Here is a 21,879-nt window from a genome sequence, read left to right as displayed (position 1 = left end):
TCATGGGGAGGAGGTGAGACATCTGCCCTCTCTAAGGTACCCACAGGTATCCTTGGTATCCTTGGCCCCCTTCTATTCTCAATATACACTATACATTTGTCTTTCCCACCAGAAGATACCACTATTGCAACAAAAATCTCGGCCTGTCTCGAACATATCGGCATGGATGTCTGAGCAACATCTCCAATTGAACCTATTCTGATCTTTCCAGGCAACAACTCCCCTCAGCAAAACTTCTTGGAGTTTGGATTGACGACAAACTGAGTCTGAACATTCATGTTGCTGCGATCTCCAGATCCTGCAGGTTCACTCTCTACAACATTCGCAAGATTAGGCCTTTTCTTTCACAACAGCTCCTCATCCAGTCAATGGTCATCTCTAAACTCGACTGGCTGGACCTTCTGCAAACCCCTTCAGAGGGTCCAAAATGTGGCAGTCCGCTGATTTTCAATCAGCTGAAACACACCCATGTCACGCCTCTTCTCACCTCTCTCCACTGTCTCCCGGTAGCTGCTCGCATTGAGTTTAAATCCTTGATGCTTGTCTCTATAGGGCTGTAAATGGAAGTGCACCCTCTTATATCAACACGCTATTAGTTAACTACACTCCTTCATGCCCTCTCAGATCTGCAAATAAAATGAGACTCTCCTCTTCATGGGGTCCCTGATCGACTCTACTCTCCTTTATTGTCCCTGGCTGGTGGAACGACTTGACCTGCTCCATTCGACTAGCCGAGACTACTACCATCTTTAAGAAAAATTTGAAAACTCACTTGTTTAAAAATGATTTCAAACGAGTCTAACACTAACACACGCACACACAAAAAAAATTGGCTAGCACTTAACAATTCCCTAGCAGGTTCTATTCCTGACAAGTTAGGCCTTATCAGGGCTCTTAGTTTTTTGACTCACAATCTATGGAAACCGAATGAGAATTGCTGGTGTGTTCGCCTTGTAAGTCCCTTTGGATAAAAGCGTCTGCCAAGTAAAGTAAAGAACATGGGGCAGTGGTGGCCAGTTAAGAAAGCAGCCCCATAATCAGAAGGTTGCCGGTTCGAATCCTGATCCGCCAAAGTGCCACTGAGCAAAGCGCCGTCCCCACACACTGCTCCCGAGGCGCCTGTCATGGCTGCCCAATGCTCACTAAGGGTGATGGGTAAAATGCAGAGGACACATTTCACTGTGTGCACTGTGTGCTGTGCTGCTGTGTATCACAATCACTACACTGTACATAGATTTCATAATGCAATATAAGAATACTCTACACTTTTTCAACAATTTTTACTTCTTCTCGTTTCATGTATGATTTGGTTTCCTAAAACACGCAGTTAATCTGTCTTCCCCATCAGTGATTTTTTTTAAAGCCTATTTGTCCTAGACCAGGAATGAAGCAATTTTGTCCTTAAACAATATTGCAATCCATTAATATCTATAAAAGTGTTCTTCTACAAGATTGTTTTATATTGTGTTAAATATAATTTAAATAGACTGGTGCTCTAGCCACCCTGTGACCCCCACTTTTAGAAGGAAGTAGACCAAGGAGTCAATGTATTAGAATACATCACCTTTTGACTTGATTGATGTTCTCGCCACATCCTCCATTTTGGAGCAGGGAACTGTCCAAACATGCATTAAAAACATGCATTTTATACATGTTTGAGGGCTACTTAAATGTCTAGCATTCTTGGTTTTAGTCTGACCACTCACTTCCTCAGTTTTATGGTCATTCCAGCCACTATCATTACCACACGCATGTTAAAATATTTGCGTTAGTCATTATGGTAAAGTGTTGACAGGATTCTTGCTATTTAAACTCGTATATATATATAAAAAAAATTATCGCTGCCAGTCACAGGTTGTGATGGGCCAAGTGTCAGTGTCCATGTTGAAATGGCGTGGTTCAATTACGGCATTAAACACTGAATACAATGCTGTTATCATGGTCTTAGATAAAATATTACTTTATAAGACTTACTTCACATCCATAGACAGATTCTAGACATCTCATGCTTGTCATCTTATTTTTTAATTCCAAATCACTTTTCAGGGCTGACATTCAAAGTACGAACACGGACTTCTAGTGGTGCTTATCAGGTGCGTCTTTAAATTAAAAATACATATTTACATATTTTATAGCACGTTCCAAAAGGAAATGTTTATGCTGCTTACCCACTGTGTGCAGACATTTTTATAATTGTATTGTAATACAGTTATTATTACACCGCGTTGAGATTAGTGGCGAAGACACTGATTATTCGCCTACTAATATTGTAACGTCACACACACTATATCATTTTCGACTTTTTGCTCATGTTTGTCGCGTATAAACATTTATTTAACACGAACATTTCAAATGACACTTTAGACTGGTTGACGACGTAAACGCGTTTAAAAAGGAAAACGAGAAGTGCGCATGCGCACGCTGTCCGTCCACCGGAAGTGTCCTCCAGGAGCCGCCGTGATGCGCCCGAAGACCTTGAAAGCACCAGTCATCTACTAACGTGTCGTCCGGGCGCCATGGCCAAGCGACTTATGTAAGTGATCGGTATGCATTCCGGATCAATATGAATATGTCCGCCCTGGAAGTGGCGCGGCGGCGCGTGTTTAGCTCCATGGCCGCGTCTTGTGCGTGAAGTCACGTTGTGCTGTTTAGGTCCGGCGAGGTTCACCCGTTAGCTGTTCTCCTTTCATGCTGTTGATAAGCCATCAAATGGGTCAGAACTCCGGTCCTGACTTTGCTGATGTTGTAATTGATTATGGTAGCTGGTAATGGCTGGTAATAAACGAATGTTTTCATTTATCAGCAAGAATTAGTCTTGATGCTTTGTTGGTTAACCAAAGTCTGTCACTTAAAAAAGAAGCCCTTTTGATAAAAGAAGCAATAAAACTGGCCAAATTCACCCCCCTCCCCAGGACATTTCTAAATGCCCCTTAGCTTATAGGAAAGTACTTAATAAAAAAATATATATAGTACACATCTCGTATATCAGCTCTGTTTTTACATTTCCACTTAACTTTTGGATATATTCTGACACATTAACATAATATATAATGATATAATCATATTGTAAGATCCCTGTCAATACACACCCCTGATTATTACTTTAAGCACCTTTAAAACTATACAGTAATTGTACATTTATCTTGATCTTATATGTACTTGATCTTATATGTGTTGCAGCTGCAATTAAAAGTTGATTTAAGGTTGTAGATTTTATAGACATAGTCTTGGATCACATATACGTTTATATAAACCATTGATAAACCATAGATACCGTTGGACTTACATCTTGCGCCTGTGTGAAGAACTAACAGAGACAGAAGAAAGCCTAATTTAGAATGTGATTTATGTTCTTTAATTTGTACAGATTCCCCTTTTATCAGCTTGGAAACCCCCAGCTTCGAATATTTCGTCCCAGTTGGTTCCTCACCTTGGTCCGACCTGGAAAGGAGCAGCCACCAGACACGGTCCAGTTCCGGATACCCATGGAGTAAGTATCCCATGTAGGAGAGGATTTCTGAGGTGTGTTCATGTTACGTTCTGCTACAAATTTCTGTAAACCCATCATGTCAATTACATTTCCTGCTGAATTTCTCTAAATGTGATATTGATTGTTTTTGCAAGCACACATTGAAATATGTCCTCTGTGTTTAACCCATCAACCTTTAGGCAGCATTAGGCAGCCATGTCACCTTGGTTGTTCGGGATTTTTTTTCGGCCACAACACCACTTCCTTAGCCTCTAAGCCACATGTGTCAAACTCGGCCGCGTTAAATGTTGTGAATGTTATAAATGTTCATGTAATTAAATCAGAAGAAATCTCAGTTTAAACCACTGTGAATCTTTCAAGATTTAAGTTTTATTTTCCTATTTTTAATTTTTATTTAGAGTATGTGGTAAGCTCCCCGGTCTTGCAGACATTGAGCAGTAGGTAGAATGAACCCTTTTTATTGCTGCAGGGAGCCAGTCTGTGCTGCATTTTTAAAAAATGAGAGACGTTTTTGCTTTTTTCAGAAGATCTCGCCCATGCTGAAATTGGACTCTGTCCTCTCCACCTTCTGCCACAAGGTGGCAGTTGGATCCCAAAAATGAAAAGCAAATAATGCAGTCACGATTTCGTGAAGTTAGCACAATTAAAATGTGTGATGGGGTGAGAAGAGGTTTGTCGACACCTTCATCTCCCCCCCCAAAAAAACGTAATAGAAAGAGCTGAAAAGCTTATAGTAAGATGATCTTCAGCAGCTCTTTTCAATCCTCAGACATTATTGTGTCTAGGACAATTCCTCCGAACTCCCGTTCTTACCAGATGGCTGGTTTGTTTACTGTCGGCACATGGCCTTTGATTCGATTTGCCCCTCGGATTTCAGCTGTTTGCACCTTGATGTTGTTCTGCTGTCCCTCCCCACCATTTTGCCCAGATTATTGATGACGCTTTCTTGCCCCTCCCGAAAATAAAAAAGCCATAATTACGGCATAGCCGCTGTGTAATCTGAAACAGCCCGTGGAGCCGTTAATGAGTGCCTTAATGGAGGTTTTCACATGGGAAGCGCACAAAGTTGGCTTTGTTTGCCGCCGTACCTGAGGGCGCACATCAGGCCCCGTGACGTTGGTGCTGTGCGTCCTATTTGTTACCTCACTTGCACGCTGTCAGAGCCATGCCTGCCGTGACCCCACTCGGTTTGATCATTCGTCTCAGTAAATAAACCTTCCTTCAGTTGTCAAAATCCTGCTCCAGATCCTGGATCCGTGCATTCATCCAGCATCAGATGCCTCAATGAATCCCACACCAATACTGTATTGTAACCTCCACAGCTGGCTGCTATTTTGATGCATACGGCCCCGTCCTACTACTGTCTTGGGAGGGACTTGGTGTTCCTTTCCCTCCCAAACTACATTTAGACATAAAAAAGCCATTATGACTCCTAAAGAAACGCTTTCCCCCATGGGCCAGTGCGATTTGATTTATCGCCATAAAATGTCCATCAATAAAACCATTTTTATGGCTCTTGTGTCTTTTTGAATTTACAGCATGGAGTCTATTGGTCTGGCCGGGGCACTTTGTTTATGGTAGCCAAATCTGGTTAGCACCCAACGTTTAGAAGCCGGAATGCATTTGAAGTTCGCAGATGCTTTCGTTGTAAATATGTTTCCTTCAGAAAAGCATTGTTCTGCCATTGTTCACCAGCGCGATAACATGACACAGACTGCATAGCGTGTTCTTTTCTATGACATTTGATCGAGACAGATGTGTTTTTCCCCCATAAAAAGATTTTTTAAAAATTTGGACACCAATATAGCAAAGCTGTTTATGGTGTAAAGTTTTTGTTAAAGTGACAGTCCCCTGAAGAGGCAGATGAGCGAGAGCCAGCCCTTTCAATGTTCTATCATATCTTTAGACCGTATTTAGAAGCGTTTTAAAAGTTTTTGTAAAGTTTTTTTTTTCCTCTCACTTACATCTTCTCCATTTCTGAATTAGTTCAGATGTGTTGTCAGGACTTTTAAAAAATAATTCACATGTACACATAGCAGATGCTCTAATCCAGAGTGACTTACAGTCAGTTTTTACAGGGACAGTCCGCCCCCCCAGGAGACTCAGGCTTAAGTGTCTTGCTCAGGGAAACAATGGCAGTAAGTGGGGATTGAACCTCTAGAGGGAGCCAAAGCACCGACAGTGTTCTGTGTACCACAGTTTAAGAACCACAGTGTCATGCCGCCCTGACCCTGAGTTTTCCTACACGTCTTTTCCCTTCTGAAGTACGTTTCGCAGTTCACGTGAGTTCACTTGCAAGAAGATAACAATAGCTCTATTATATTAGAAGTATCGATTAAATTAGAATAAAAACTGGATGAGGGGAATTCAAATAGTCTTTAAATGCATTTTAGAATTTGTTTATTAATGCAGAACATGATTGGAACATATTTGGATATAAGAGTGAAACACTGGTGCTGTCCCACACCATTTTGGTCACACTACCTGACTGGTCTCCTAAGCTTTCTTGTGGCTTTCATGTGAGCCCCTGAAGGCTTTGAAACATTGTTGTGTGTGTGTGGGTGTGTGCGTGCGTACGTATGACTATTTGCGTATTGTGGCCTGCTCGTCTGATGAGTCGGGTACACAGAGCTGAGTGTCCCTTTTGTTGTGCGCTTCTTTCATGTGTGCGGGGTGGGGCCCAGCTGGAACTGGGGAAGATAATCTGGGATGAGGGAACAGTTCTCCACACTGAGAGCAAATACGAGATGAAAAGGTGTTTCGGCAGAAGCCTCGGGGCTGTGGGTCACCCCCCCACCTGCCTGAGCTCCTGCCCAGGCCGTGGTTAGCGCTGCGCCGAGTGTAGGTGCAGCAGCGGCGGCACTGCGGACGGACAGGACCGCAGGACAGGTGTTAAGTGCCCTTCCTAACTCCTGCGGCCAGTGGCTGTTGGAACTCCGGCGCGGTGGGGTTTGGAAGTGTGGGTGGAAGCCCGCCAGCAGGGGAACTGAACAGCCGGTGCGGAATTCGGTGTTTAATGTGCGGAGAGGAGCCTTTTTGGCTCATCTCGGTGGGAAAATGTTGCCTAAAATTTCAAACAAAGTTTGTGATGAATTCCCACATGCACAAGCCTGACTGACAATAACGCTTTGATTCCGAACTCATTATAACAAACCAACCCGGGAGGAGTCAACACGACCCTCCGGAGTTTATTTCTATAGCAACCCTTGGAAATCCATCTACTGTACTACTGTGTAAACACAGAGAACACAGGACAAAGAGCAAATTTTTGCCTTCAAACACCTTGGTTGCTAGGGCGAGTGTTTTGTCACCGTGCCGTTGTAAAAAAAGGCCGGAATGCAGTAACACCAGGCGGCTGGAGATGCGATGCGTGCGCGTCCGCCGTACGTTCATTTCCCAATTTAAACAGCCCCGCTCATTACGAGACCCCTTTTCCCGTCACCTCCTGCAGATCTCGGAGGCGCTGATGTGGAGACTTCGCACCAAATGGTTTTGTTGCCATGGCGGTGGAGAGCAGCGGCGGCTCAGCGGTGGCGCTGGCGGCGGGGTCAGCTTGGGTACGGCGCGAGGAGCGCGCTCCGTAATGCGGTCCAGACTGACTAATGATGCAGAACGTACTTTGTTCTGCTCGGCGACTCCGGAGGGGCATTGCTGCGCTTTCTAGGAAGTCGTGGCTCTTTCGATCCGTGGGGCCGGGGTCCCTCGACCTGGCACTAGCACAGAGGGAAGATGATGCACAGGAGGCTAGAATCACATCTGCGGGCTGTGCCTTCGCGGCGCACTGTTCCCCCTTCGGAAAGGAGGAATAAATAAAGCGGTGTGTTCGGTTACACTTGAATGCGCGCCGCCTTTTGAATGGGCTGCGAGTCTGGCTTGTGCTTTAAAGAAATATGACCTCTCGTTCCTGAGCTGAAAGCTTCCTCTCTGGTGCCTTTCCTTTCGACCAGTGCAAAACGAGACGCCCAGTACTGCTGTAAACAAAGTTCCGCTGTTAGACCTTTCCAGCAAACCGTAAATGGACTCTTTAGGCGTGTCATGACCTTAGGAAATTACAGATTGTGCTTTTCTCTCAGGAACAATCCAATAACCGGGGCCCTGTGTGTTCTTCTGTTTCCACCTCCTCTCTGTCCTCCCCACCTCACCCCATCTCCCATGCTTCCACAGAATGACCAAATTCGATGTGAGGAACTACCTGCAGAAGATCTATAACGTGCCAGTGGCGGCAGTCCGGACCAGGATCCAGTACGGTGAGTAGCAGGCGCTTTGGGGCTGATGCCGTTCTTCTGAGGATCAGTTCATCTGCACTTCAGAAGAATTTCAGAGTCGAAAAGGCCAATCTGGGTCAGGATCCCACCCCCCCACAGCACACCAGCACTGTGTTAGCTGTGTACAGTACACAACGACACATTTTCACCTCGCCAAGAGGCACTGAAAGAGGGCAAAATGTCAGCAGAAGTGGAGAGAAAAGGGCTTTTTGCTCTCATGCCACGCAAGGTTCTCGCATTTCACTAGTTCAGATTTTGAATGTGTGTGTGTCTATATACATATAAATACTTATATAGACACACACACACACACATTCAAAATCTGAACTAATATATAGAAGGAGCTATTTGCCTGATTGAGTTTTCTCTTATGTTCAAATCTGCTGGTGCAGCATTCTGGCCGCCCGTTGTCCCAGGATGCCCCGGAGTTTCACCTTTTGTTTTTTTTTTTTTGTTTTTTTTATAACTTTTTTTGTGCTGAACAGATTACATAACGGCTTTTCATTTGCACATTTGTGACCGTTATGTCCGCTGACTGAGCAGATGATTGGCGGTACGCAGAACATGCCTTTAGTTGCTGGGAAGTTATAGCTAAAGGGAAGCCCTTCATTATGGAGGCTACCATATGGAACAGCAGGTTTCGTAATGAAGACATTTTACAAAACCTCTGCGGCAGCTCTGTTTGGACTGGGGTGGGGCCACAAGGCGCTGGGAGCCCCCGTTTCCCTGCAATGAAGCCAATGAGGAAGCAGGATTCCCCATTTATGAGCACCTTATAAAAAAAAAAAGTGAGTGAAAGCATGGGGGGAAAATGGGAAAACAACCCCATGGAACACCCGTGAGATAAAATGCAGAGAGGATGGGGGGGTGCGGTGTGCCAGAAAAGGCATCCCTGCCTGCGTCAGAGGTTCCACTCCATTGGCAGTGTATGGAGGGGAGCTGAGGGAGAGGGGGCCTCAAAAGCCAGCCCGCCACTCAAGGGCCCCATTCTTCCTTCCCCAGGCGCGGAGTATTTTGGAAGCAGTTTCCATAGCTACCCCTCTGGCCTAGGATTTGTAACACGATAGCCGCTGGTCAATCCAGGCTCCCCCGAACGCAGAATTCCGGTGCAGGGGTGTTGGGATTTTTTTAGGGGTACAGGGTGCAGAAGGGACAACAATGGAAAAGTCCCACTTGCCCAAATGCCTGATGATTATTTATTTATTTAAAAAATTTTTTGGTGGTTTTGGTAAGAGCTTTCCCTGAGGACCCTCTCCGCTAACACGCAAAACAGATTCCAGTGAGTTATTAACGTTGAAGGCTCCTTCTCCCATGTTTTCATCCCCTTACTTCTTCATTGAAGATGAAGGCTCCCATTTCCAGGGCTTGTCTGCCTTGGGAATATGTGCATTTGTATTTCATACATTTATTGCTTGATCTATACAGATATGAGCCTGCTGGTGGGGTCTTCCTCCTGGCCTCGCCCCTCGGAGAGAACAGCTAGCATCAGTGGCATCATGTGCAGGCGGAGAAAGGTTCACATGGATTCAGACGTTTTAACACGTAGCTCACCCACTTTTCAAAATATCAGCCAACAGGTGACATCATGGTGTGTGACAGTTAGTGGGATGTATTAGGCAACAAATGAACAGTTTGGCTTTGAAGGCGATGTGCTGGAAGAAGAAAAAAAATCCATGTTTTAAAGATTACAGTGACCATTGGTCCACCATTGGGTCACTGCAACTCCCAAACTGCAGATTTTGTGGGATGTTCCACAAAATGCTAATAGCCTAGTGGGTCACACCCTCGCCTATGAACCATAGTAATAATAATAATAATAAAGTGTAGTGATTGTCACATGTGATACACAGCAGCACAGCACACGGTGAAATTTGTCCTCTGCATTTAACCCATCACCCTGAGTGAGCAGTGGGCAGCCGGGCACCCGGGGAGCAGTGTGTGGGGACAGTGCTTTGCTCAGTGGCACCTCAGTGGCACCTTGACGGATCGGGATTCGAACCGGCAACCTTCTGATTACGGGGCCGCTTCCTTAACCGCTTGGCCACCACTGCCCCAAAACCGTGGCCAGTACGGGGAACCAGAAGACCCAGGTTCACTTACTACCATTGTGTCCCTGAGCAAGACACTTAACCCTGAGTTGCTCCAGGGGGGGACTGTCCCTTTCACTACTGATTGTAAGTCATCCCTTGTAACCAACAAACCTAAGAAATATTATAAATTATTACAACATAGAAAAACTTCACACGTTTCCAACCAGTCAGTTCGATCAGTTTTGACCTGCAAAGACAGGCTTTGTATGGCCTTGTGTAACGATTAAGGTTGATTTGGTTACAGATTTGCGTTCTTCACAGGGTTTTCACAGAATGCCTTGCTCTCCATATTGATTTAACAGTAGAATCATCTCAATTCCAACTTTTACCACAGGAATATATTTCCTTGGTTTTTTTTATACCTGCTACGGCATCCCCCATGAAATGAGATAATAAAATCTAACAAAGTATTTTTATTTTCCCCTTGACCATCGCCTGGAGGTTAAACAGTCAAGCCTGGAGGTTAAACAGTCATGCCTGGAGGTTAAGCAAAGTGACCACGAGATGTATTAAATATTAATATTAACCGAGTTTACTAAATTCACCAAAACTACAGGAGGTTTCACAGACTCAGTAACACAACATCATAGTCGCTCACATTGTGTGTCTCAAAGCAAGATACTTAACCTTATGTTCCCCCCAGGGGGATTAATTCTCTCATTACACTTGAACTGATCCGCTTTTTTTTTTTTTTTTCCCTCTCTCCTTTTTTCCACTTTAATTGTTCTCTCAGGCACAAACAAGAAGAGGAACCATTTAAACCAGCGTGTGAAGAGGCCGGACTTTAAAGTGGCCTACGTTCAACTGGTGAGTCCAGACCCTGCAAACGGGGCCAGCGAGAACACAGAACACCCAGCGCCACCAGACCTCCCATTGCTGGTGTCCATGCCCCACCTCATCTGCACCTGTGCTCCCCGGAGAGCCGGGTGAGGATAAGGGTTGGGAGGGGGAAATAACCTCCAACAATGGCTCTCCCTTGCCCTTTTTCTCAGAAGACATGTCTTTATTGAGTTCAAGTTATTTAAACGAAACAAGCCCCCAAAGGAAGCAGAGCCCTCAGCTTTTGTCTGGCTGGCTTTTATTTCTTTTTTCTTTCCCTTTTTCTTTCTTTCTTTCTTTTTTTTTTTTTTTTATGTTTTTTTTTTTTTTTTGCTTTCGAAGCCTTGTCAGAGCTTATGTTCCTCAATTGCCCTGGGGTGCAGGTATCCCTTTGATGAGAAACGCTCAACTTTCTGAGATCTGCTCCCCAGGTCCCAGCATGGCTTGTTTAACTTGAATCTCTCTCTCTCTCTCTCTCTCTCTCTCTCTCCCCCTGACACACACTCTCTCTCCTGCTCTCTTGAGAAAGCGGGTCTGCTTTTTGGCCCGGGACGGGGGCAGCAGGTCGTCTTCAGTTACATGGCAGACTTATAACAGGAAGTGTGCTTTTTGCGTTTGCGAGAGAGGTATGGTTATCATCTACGGTTTTAGGAGGGCAGCGTTTTTGGAGGTGGAGGGTGGCGATTCTGAGTGACCCCCACGTTGGCCCCCTCACACCTCGGGCCGTGGTTGAAACGATCCGACCACGTCTGAAGGGATCTTCTGCGATGCGGGCGGAAGGCCCCTTTCTGTTTGAAAGTTTTCCAGAGGAGCGAGTGGCCTGGCAGGCTGTTTACTCTCCCGTACTCAGTCATCGATCTGGAAGTGCATGAATAATTGAAGTTGTCAAAACATAACAGTTTGTAATGGGATACATAATTGAAGCATAAGTTAATCTTTTAAAGGGGAGACTTCCTCCTGTCAGGCAGACTTCCTGCAAGCCTCTTTGCAGTGTGTTTACGCTGCTCGGCAGCAGCGCCACACAGGACGTCCACCGGCCAAGCTAACCTTATTGCCTGAGGAGTTTTTTTTTTTTTTTTTTTTTCCCCCCTTCCTTCCCTCTCTCATTTTTGGGATAGCTTACACACGCACACAAACACTCATCATGCTCACACATACTCATTCATGCTAAAATATTCAAAACCAAGCACATAAATTACACTCGTAATGAGAGTCATAGTTGGGCCGTGTTGTAGTGTGTTTTGGAGGTCATGGGAATAGCATGAAGACTAAAATGCTTAGGCGTCTGCTTAAATGCATCGATATAAAACTGAATTTCCATTTTTTTTTTTTTTTGTCTGGCAGCTCCAGAGTGAAAAAATGCTCTACACAGAAAAGCCCTCCTTTCTTTTCAGTGGTGGGTAAAAAACAAGATTGTTCCTAATTGACTCCACATGTGGGGGAGTGTTCTGTGGTCTGATACCCTCAGCGTTTCCCCTCCGCTACTCGCTACCCCATCGACTAATATTCCAGCAGCACTACGGAGGGGTACTTTCAACCCCCCCCCCCCCTCCTTCCCCATTTACAAACTGCAGGCATGCTGTTAAAGGCAGGCCTCGCATTAGCAGGGTTTCTCCCCAACGCAGTCGTGGGACCCCGCGGTGGGGAGGAGTGTGTGCGTGTGTGTAAAGCAGGAAGGTGAGCGAGGGCATGGTGGCCCCGTGCCAACGCAAGGAGCTCCAGCCACGGGGGCACGGGGTCGAGCGAACGGGGGAGGGGCGCGCCAACAAAGTAAAAGTCTGAAGGGAGCGAAGGAGGCGTTTCAAAACTGGCCCGACATCAGAAACAGTCCACAGTCTTGGTCACGGTCCACTTAGGGCCTGTGAAGCTCGAGCTATCGCCATAGTGATTGCATGCGCCTGTCGTGCAGCGCGGTTGTGTGTTTGTGTGTGTGCGTTGCTACCTCAGGCAAGATTTGTGTCTGGCCATGACTGGCCATAGATGAGAGTCTTCACAGATAGATGCTTCACACACTTCTTGCGTTTAATTTGTTCTGTAACACTGGTCAGTGTTAACATTGTGGGTAAATTTTATGCAGGGGGCTTAATAAATACCAAAAAACACTAAAATAATTTTACCATCAGTTATTTAATAATACATTTTTACTTTTTTTTTTTTTTTTTTGCGCAACACGTCCATATTTGTCCATGTCAAATTAAAGTAAGGAAGATATATTTCTTTGATTTTGTGGGATGTTGCAAGTATGCAGCATGGGAGGCAGCGTTCTGCTCCGAAACATGGTGTTTTTTGGCATGTACCACGGACCAGAAGATTGTTGCAGACCAAGTACAGCCATTTGTGATTTGCAAGACAATGTGCCGAACAACACCTCAAAAAGAGTTTATGATTTATCAAAGGATCTTCAAGTTGTTCTTCAGTTGGCCTCCCTGTCATGGTGGTGGTAGTGGCCTCACATGCTCTCCTATGAACCAGAAGACCATGAATACAATATACAATACAATATTTGTTTAGGCTTTTGCTTGTAGGAGATCATTTATTAGTTTACAGAGTTTGTCTAGATACCAACAGTTTTTCCTCAAACCAAATTATTGCCACTTTCACTTTTTAATTATTAATGATTTATGTATTTTGCACATTTAGATTGTCACTTACTGAGCAATTTCAGAGTTACTGTTACATCCACTGTCATTTATTTCACCTTTTCAGAGTACTAGAAAACCAAGCATGTGCCGCTTTACAGTACAGGTACCAACTTATGAAGTCTTGTACAGTTCATGCCTTGGAGAGTCAGAGCAAATTTTGTTTTTGCATTTGACGCTGAATTGTGATCCTTAAATAGTCTTCACATGTTCACAATAGTCTTCAGCATTTAATCATTACGTACGTAGCAGTACGTGCAGGTGATGACAGAAATATTTGCCTTATTCACAAACGAAGTCCATGTAGTTCTGCACCGTTACTTTTTCACAAAAACAATACTTATTTGTATTTTTCCGTTGTCCTGGCGTCTTATCATGGCTTCAAATTAGTGTTTGGCAGGACGAGGTGACTGTTGCGGCTAATGGCCGGTTGTTGTTTGAGGACTTGTTGCTGAGCCTCCAGAATCCAGTATTTTTTGGGGGGGGGGGGGGTGCGGGCCGGGGCGATTGTTTCGGGTTCAGCCCAGCCGGTTGCCAGGCTACCTCTTGAGATCGGATCACACTGTTCCACCTGAACTTAAAGACTGTGCCTTGCTCAATTACCTGCCAACAAAACTGAAACCCGAGACTGGTAAAGCATACTGTTATTTTTCTATTGAAGTGATGCCCCTCACCCCCCACTCAGGGCCCTTGTGTACCCTGGATAAATAACTCCCATTGAGCCGGTGTTAATGCAACTGGCGGCCGATCCAGCCGACACTAGGTGGCAACGTTTGGCCTCGCTGCTCGCAGTTCAAAGCCAGACCCCAGACCCCGGGCCGCTGAGTTATTTTTCTGAGAATTGACGTGAACTAAGGCCCCCTTTCTTTCCCCGTATTTGTCCACCAGTGCCGGCACCAGCAGGAAAGTGCTCTGCTCTCTCACACACACACACACACACACACACACACACAAACCCTTCTAACACTCCTGCTTCCTGCTACACTCCACGTCTGGCCAGTGTGAAGCTTCAGCTGCTGATTCGGTGAATTCTGTTGAGGTGGATATCCTGCTATCTGGCCGCTATTTTATTATCTTCGGATCACAATAGCTCATCCCACCCAGCCCTCCCCTCTCACCTTGTCACGCAACTATTTTCTATTTTGACTCCTCTCTTCTTCTTCCCCTAACATCCTGACTCGGTTGAGGGAAGTGTCACCGCTCACTGCTATTTTTTCCTCCCGGACTGCAGGTGGGCAAGGAGGAAGGTAGGCGGGTGCACCGCTGCCCCTGGATTCACGGAGAACTGGCATTTTCTGTTCCCTTGAAATAGCGGTTTCCCTTTCGATCACGTGCGGTGTGAAATGTGTTTACTGCGCTTCATAAACACGTTAACCGCTCTTCATAAATTTCACTCATTGCCAGGGGCCTTTTATTTTTTTTTATCTTTTAACTTAAATGTCCATTTTAATGCTTGAACCCGCTGCCCGCTGGGTAACCGGAGGTTTCATAAGAACTGGAAGGAGGTGTACGCAACTTGGCATGAATAATAGAGCACAGGGCTGCGTATCTGGCGTCCCGCGTGACACAACCCCACACACACGGCACTCCAGCGGACGGCTTCGGCGATGATACTCGTCCCGCTTCCTCCGCCTCCAGAGGCCCACTACCTCCCGTCTCCCCACCTCCTGCACTCATTTCCTCCAGGTCACTCTCGTTTAGATATCACCGTAAACACATTTTCCACCGTAAAGCCTCTGATTACGCCTGACCTTTCCCTGCCACTCATACGCCTTTGATCAGCGACGCCACCCAGATGCCTGTCAGGGCCACTCTGCACAGATGCCACAGATACTGCTGATGCACTTCCTGTCTTTTTTTTTAGTTTTTTTTATTTGTCCTCCGCCTGTCTTCCCCTTGGGCTGTCCATTATTATTTATTTTTTCATTATTATTTTTGCCCCTTTGGGGTGGAGATGGGTGGGATGCAGGTGGAGTCTGACATGTTCTCCGATTCCTGGCAAATTTAGCCACTTGCAGGATTATCTCTGGAAGATGCCAACGGGGTTCTGTGTCATCTGTGACGGAAGAACATAGACGAGAGCTGAACAAGTCTGCACATGTGCGCGGGGCTGTTGCATTGCTGGGCAGAACGGGCTGGACAAGGTGACTCAGTGTGACATCTGTTATTTAGACTCCAGGCTTACCCGAAGATGTTTTGGGGTTCCCCCGCATTTGATAGCTGTGCCAGCTGGAGTTTTTTTCATCAGCGTGGTCTGCTCTGCCTGGTGACTGAGAGACCAGTCGGCCACTCGGGCCTCCATGTCCATTTAAAGGGCCTGAAACGGCTAAGAGTTAGAGCTTGCCTTGCGCATTTTTGCCTTGCTAGTAACTCCTTATTGCTGGTTGTGGGATTGGGGTATCACTCACATGACTTAGGCACTTTCTTACAGCTGTAAGCTTTCTATTGCAAAGTGGGTGGTAACATCCAGTGGTTATCACAGTCAGCATATCACTGCTTCCATTTCAGCCTTTCATCTTGATTCAGATGTTCAGTCATTCCACTGAGTAAGGAATTCAACATTCAACATGGGAATTTGAGAGTTATCCCCAGAGCTGATTCATCAAGGCTTCGGTTTCAATATCAAAACAGGTGGAGGGTGGCGATCCAGCCTAGTAACAATCCACAATTTCAACATGAGACAGACACACAGTCTCTAGACTGTTCTGTCTGGGATAAGGTGGGACATTATCTGAACTCAAGGGTAGGGTGTCATTGAGCGGCTTTGTCATTTCATCATCAGACTTGATGTGCGCAACAGAGAAACAAATGTTGTTAGCCGGAGCAGATCATCTTGAGAGGACCAAACTGAAAAAGTCTTTTCAAGTGGGAACTCTTGTCCATGTACTAGATGTACTAGACTCAAGGGTCTGAACCATTAGGGTGGGGAAAATACTGTGACTGCCTTAAAAACCTAGTAGAGAAGTAGAATATTTCTCAATTTGTGGACACATTGGACACTCTGCTCTGCACAACTGAAACTGAGAAACTGCCTTTAATGGCATTATTTAACTCATTAGTCACCGGGGTTGATATGGTCACATCTCATGATCTAAATGCATTTAACTAGGGACAGCAGGGAGACATATCTGGTATTGAAACTCAGTCAACGTCTTTTTTTTTTAGGCAGACCTGTTGCCAGAGGATGAGGTTAGAGGTGTTTGTGGTCTTGTGAAGTTGAAATATCTGAAAAATCTGGAATCTTGTATTGGGAAATACTTTTGAATATCATAACATGCAAAAACAGTCTCTGTATTTTGTACTTTGGGAACTCGTATGTAGTCCCTGTTGGAATAACCACACATCTTAGAATAAGATGTGTTGAGAGATCCATTAGGTTCAGTGAACAGTCCTGCTGTGGGTCACACATCGGACTACCTTGTGGAATTTGTGTGTCATTTGGAAAAACAAGATGTATTTTTTCAGAGTATCAGGTTTTGTAATGGATTGGTATTTCCTGTCTGATCTGTTATCTGTTCTGTTCTTTCTTGATTTGAGCCAGTTCCACTCTGCTTCTTCACCAGAATGGCATGTCACGCTGGGCCAAGTGAATGTACGTCGGCCAATCATGAACCCATTTCTGCCAGTCCTGTTGACCAAGCCATCATCTGTGTGAATGAAAGATCCCTCGTCTGTTGAAAGGAGAGAATATTTCTATTCAAAATGATAACTTCCCTAAGAGTAACCAAGGCCCAACACATGCAGAGCCCCCCCACACACACAACAGATGTCCCCCCCCCAAATAGCTCAGGGTTACACACACCCACACACAAACACACACTCATACTCACCAACAAATCCATCCCCCAGCATCCACTCGGTTGTTGTGGCAAAAAATAAAATCTCCAATACTCAGTAATTTATAGTTTATTGGCATCCCTTAGGTCATGCCCTGGGTGTAAACTGTACGCTCTGGGATTGTGGTCAGGTCTGGTTTCCTTTTTTATTTACTTATTTATTTTCTCCCACGGTTTGTTCCATCCAGCGTTGGATCCTTCGTTGCTCGCACATTATCTTCTCGTCTGTGCTTCTTCACACTTTCCTTGGCATTGCCCTCTGCGATCTTAAATCAGAGCCTTATCAGGAATGTCCTAACACAGCCCTCACCACACGCACAAAAACACATCCACCCCCAAACCCTCACAACCCCCACCCTAATTTCTGGTATGGTCTGCGTCAGACCCTGGGGAGATGAGGTCTGCGAGGGCAGCCAGAGGAGTGTGGCTTTGGTGTATCACATCACAGCAGAGGCCCTGGATCCTGGAGGAAGTCTGAGTGATGGCCACCCAGCGAGACTGGCAACAGGCGCCGTTACGAGCATCTCTCCATGCTTCCTGTGCCCCGCATCTGCTAATGAACTTGTTAATGGATTCCCAACATTACGCAAACAAGGCTCCCCATTGCTAAAGAGTCTGAAACACATACATGCGGAATAACACGCATATAAAACTCAAATGGTTTCGATTTATTTATGCATTTCGCCTGTGGTTTCGCGTCTCAGGGCAAAATAAGATGAGGAATGCCATTGGGCCTTTCTTTCCTTCTTCTGCCTGGACTCCTCCTGGAGGTTTCTGGCTCGTGCTCTGGCTTCGATATAGCCCCTTCCACCAAGAGTCTCTTTGAAGTCAGTTCTCTGCGTTTGGTCATTCTTGAAAAATTCGAAATCTGTTGGAGAGTGCCGTGCTGTTGTTTTAATGTACCGCCAGAAGCGGCTCACCCCTTGTTCAGCTTCTGGACTTGCACAACCAGAAAACATCTTCATAACGCAGCTTGGAAAATAGATCAATAAATTAGAAACGTTTTCGCGGATTTGGGAGGAATTTGCGGGATCTTCCCCTAACGAGGTTTAAGAGAACGTGTCTGAGACCTCAAAGCTCACAACGCGTATATCCACTCATGGGAACTCACGCATGCGTTTTGCACATGTTCTGCGTTCAACTGGGCCTGCATGCGTGCCGTAGTCAGACAGGACAGGACTTTAGGCGGCAGAGCTGTCCATGCTCGCCATGACTTGGGTTCATTTCTTGGTTCACTCCAGGCAGCAGGGCTTCCAGATGCATCGCCATGAAGACCTGGTGTCCTCACAGGAAATCTGTTGTTTCCTCCAGCTGACTTCCAGACCAAACTGATATCAGTCTGCATCCAGTAATGAATGATAATCGAATGACTGTCCTTTTCTGCAGTGATCACCAGGTCTTGATGGGCCGGCAATTATCAGTTCCAGACGTTTACCGTTTTTGTTCAGGAAACAATGTAGTTCTTATCCAGTGCCGCGAAGCATGCAGGAGTCACTGCCCAAGTATTTTTATTAAAGGTCCTCACACTCTTAACCAAAACCGCTAATTCTGTTTTTTTTTTGTTTTTTTTTTTCCTCAGTTTTAATGAATTCAGCTTATGAATAAAAAAAAAAAAATCCACCCGGTACGATTTCTCGGTATTGATTTCATGCACATTCTTCGCCTGCTGGATACACATTTGTCTAAACAACATTCTTTGCCGCTCAGTAACATGACTTTTTCCCTTTTCTTTATTCCTGCTGCTGTTTGTGCAGGGCAGCTTTTAAATTTTTTTTTTTTTTTTTTTTTTGGAACAGTCTTTAACTTGAGTATAAAATGTGAAAAAAAAGGAAAAAACATTGGGACCGAACCAATGACAACATTGGAGTTCCACATTGGACTCATTTTTTTTCCCGCCTTGCATATTGGGGAGGGAAACACGGGATTTAATGAGTCGTGCTAGTGCGTAAGAGCATCTTGGAACTTCTAGGAAAAATCCAATGGTTAAATGCTCGTTTTGTGTTAACATACGTAGGTTAAGCACTAATCGCCGTGGAGAGTAGAGCAAAAGTGACTGAATTCTCGATCGGACGGTGGATATCTGCCCAGACAGAGTTTGTACACACAACACACAAACATGTGTGCAATCCCTTCCCCGCTGCCAACTATAAAATAATTGTTTAATGTGCCGGAAAGTCTTGTTGATCTGAATATCTGGGAGTGTTGCTTTTGTGAATCGGCTCGTTTTTCGGACTATTAATCCCCGTCTCCTCTGTTTACGTGCAGGGTTCAAGCTTGAGGAACCACCACCCCCCCACCCCCCCCTTCTGTCACATCACACTGAAAATTAATGAGAAAATATGTTTTGTGGGGGGTCGTGGGGTTTACTACAGGTGAAAGGAACAAGCATGCTTTGAAGTCACCATTGGCCGTGGTTGCTAAGTGGGGGTTACCAGGGCCTGTTTGTCCCTTGAGGGGGCAGAGTGAGGTCCTGCATTCCGAGATGCGAGGTGAGGCTCCGCAGCCTTTCTTGTAGGCTCGCCTGTTGAGTTTGAGGGTTGGGTTTTTTAGTTTTTGGAACACTGTGCCGAGAAGCCAGCGCCTCCCACAGCTGCATTTGTACTGAGAGGCGCAGATTCTTATTAGATCAGGTTGGTCCTGTTGGTCTTTATATCCCCACCCCTAGAGCTCTTCAGTGGGAAGCATGAGGCAAAAGGGTGGAAGAATGCACGTAAGGAACGGGAAGGTTGCTTAGCCGGTAAATGAACTTTGTTGAACTTGTAAACCTCCAGAATGTAGTGACCTGTGCAGTTTCTGACTTCGTCAGACTCGTTACCATTGGGGTCACCCTGTTCCATCGTGCCTGCCGCCCAGCTTTTAAAATGTCAGAATACTCAGGAGATTTATTTATTTTTCCTGTCTTCCTTTAATGAATGGATTACATCGTCTTTCGTTTCCCCCTGAACCCTAAGCAGTTGTGACGCTGCTCGGACGCATTTGAAACGTCCCAGTCATTTTGTCTCCCTTTTTCTTGGTAGAGGGCCCTTCGATGCTGTGCCGGGTATCAGTGCAATGTTAAGAAAATAAGTAAATCACTTGGACGCCGTTGAGCCGTTCTAATGGCTGGATGGGGTGAACAAAGTCTTCTCGCCGAGAACAGTGTCCTGAGCAGCCTCGCAGTGTGTTGAACTGCTCCGGAGCCTGTCATGTATGCCTCTGCCCTACAGGATCCCCTCGCTGAACCAACAACAGGATGTGTGGTGTTGGATGAGTGTGTGTGTGTGTGTGTGTGTGTGTTCTGGCATGTTGCCTCCATTAACAGCCTCCACGCTCACGATATTGATAGAGATGTTTTTGCCTCCTGAACATGCATTTTGGTGATTTATTCCGTGGTGAAGAATGCAATTGCGCTAAACATTTAGTTTGATTCATGAACGGCCAGCGGAGCATGAGAACATCTAATGTAAATGCCTTCTCAGAACCTCGTTTAGGATGAGGCGCTCTGCACGTACACAAAACGTGTATTTATAACCGTTTCGCCCCATGCCACATGTGTGTAGAGTTTTTGCGCCCCCTGATTTCTAAATACGGCCTGGTTACAGAGACTGCTATCAAATAGCATAGGTGCCTGAAGATGGCCCGTTGCCTGGCTTCAATAATGGATACGTTCCCGAGCCTCTAAATAAATGAAGACCACGCGTATCTGCAGGGAAAGCGGGAGATGGATAGTGAAAGAAAAAGAGATTAGGGACCTGAGTAATGGCGCAGGTCTGGACACTGCAGGCCCGGCTCATCGGCGGTTATTAAGAGAGACGTCGGTCGGGACCGCTCTCCCACTCCTGCATTCGAGCGTCGAGCGCACCATCATCATGATGATGATGATGATGATGATGTTTTTAGCAGTTCTTGGTTTAGTGCCATGCGTCGCGGCCAAGTGGCGCGAAGAACACCGGCCTCAGTGAGAGATCGACTGCGTGGCCAGAGAGGCAGCTGGGATTTCTGTGTCGGGGGGAGGAGAACGCTCGGTCACTGTTTGTAAAAACCATCATGCTCATTAGCTCCGTCCGTACACCGAAGGCGGTTTCTTGTTCGTTTGGGCATAAAAGGTTTTGAATGAAAAGCCGTTTAAAGGTCTCAGCGTAACCCGCCTTGTCCTTTTCGGCGTGGGCTGGGATCGAGACTGACCCAGTTGCATCCTGTCTTTTGCCTCGCAGGGCCAGGAGCAGACGTTTCAGTTCCCAGACATCTTCCCCGAGAAGGAGGGGAAGCCAGTGGAAGACTCGGCGGAAGGTCTGCAGCAAAAGTTCATGGAGGACGAGAGACAGAGGCAGAAACCAGACCCTCGGAGAGGCGGAGTGACGGAGTGGTTCGGCCTGTAGACACAGCGTCTGAGTCTTTGTGTACATGTGTGTATTGGCGGGTCACGGTGCCTTGTTTGGACCCAGTCCACCAGGGAGATTAATCCATTTCATCCACCATAACAGTTACTGTCTTAACGTCTCATTTCTGCATTTCCTTTAAAAACAAAAAAAGTGGCAACCAGTATCTCTGCTGGACAGACTCCCACAGCAGAGAACTGAGATACTTATATATTTAACAGTTATGATCAACAACATCTCGCTGCGTGACCACAAATAATAAATTGTGTTATTTTGTCAGCTTTGTTATTAAATGTCACTGTAAATAAATTGGGCCGCTGTGGCAATTTCCTTTTGAGATGACTTGGAATGGTTTTCATTCATCTTTTTACAATACAAATAA

General features: G+C 45.7%; 1 protein-coding gene across 1 annotated transcript; it reads left to right on the top strand.

Annotated features, from left to right (window-relative positions):
• The first annotated feature begins 2,428 nt into the window (after nt 1-2,428).
• Nucleotides 2,429-21,834, top strand: mrpl23 (mitochondrial ribosomal protein L23). Its single transcript, XM_028958673.1, has 5 exons — nt 2,429-2,533; nt 3,368-3,490; nt 7,655-7,737; nt 10,579-10,652; nt 21,333-21,834. Exons 1-5 carry the CDS (start codon nt 2,517-2,519, stop codon nt 21,495-21,497), a joined length of 462 nt encoding a protein of 153 aa, XP_028814506.1. The 5' UTR covers nt 2,429-2,516; the 3' UTR covers nt 21,498-21,834.
• Nucleotides 21,835-21,879: the final 45 nt, after the last annotated feature.

This window comes from Denticeps clupeoides, chromosome 17, assembly GCF_900700375.1.
Source record: "Denticeps clupeoides chromosome 17, fDenClu1.1, whole genome shotgun sequence".
Taxonomy (NCBI): Eukaryota; Metazoa; Chordata; class Actinopteri; order Clupeiformes; family Denticipitidae; genus Denticeps; species Denticeps clupeoides.
This window is presented reverse-complemented; position numbering and strand designations above follow the sequence as displayed.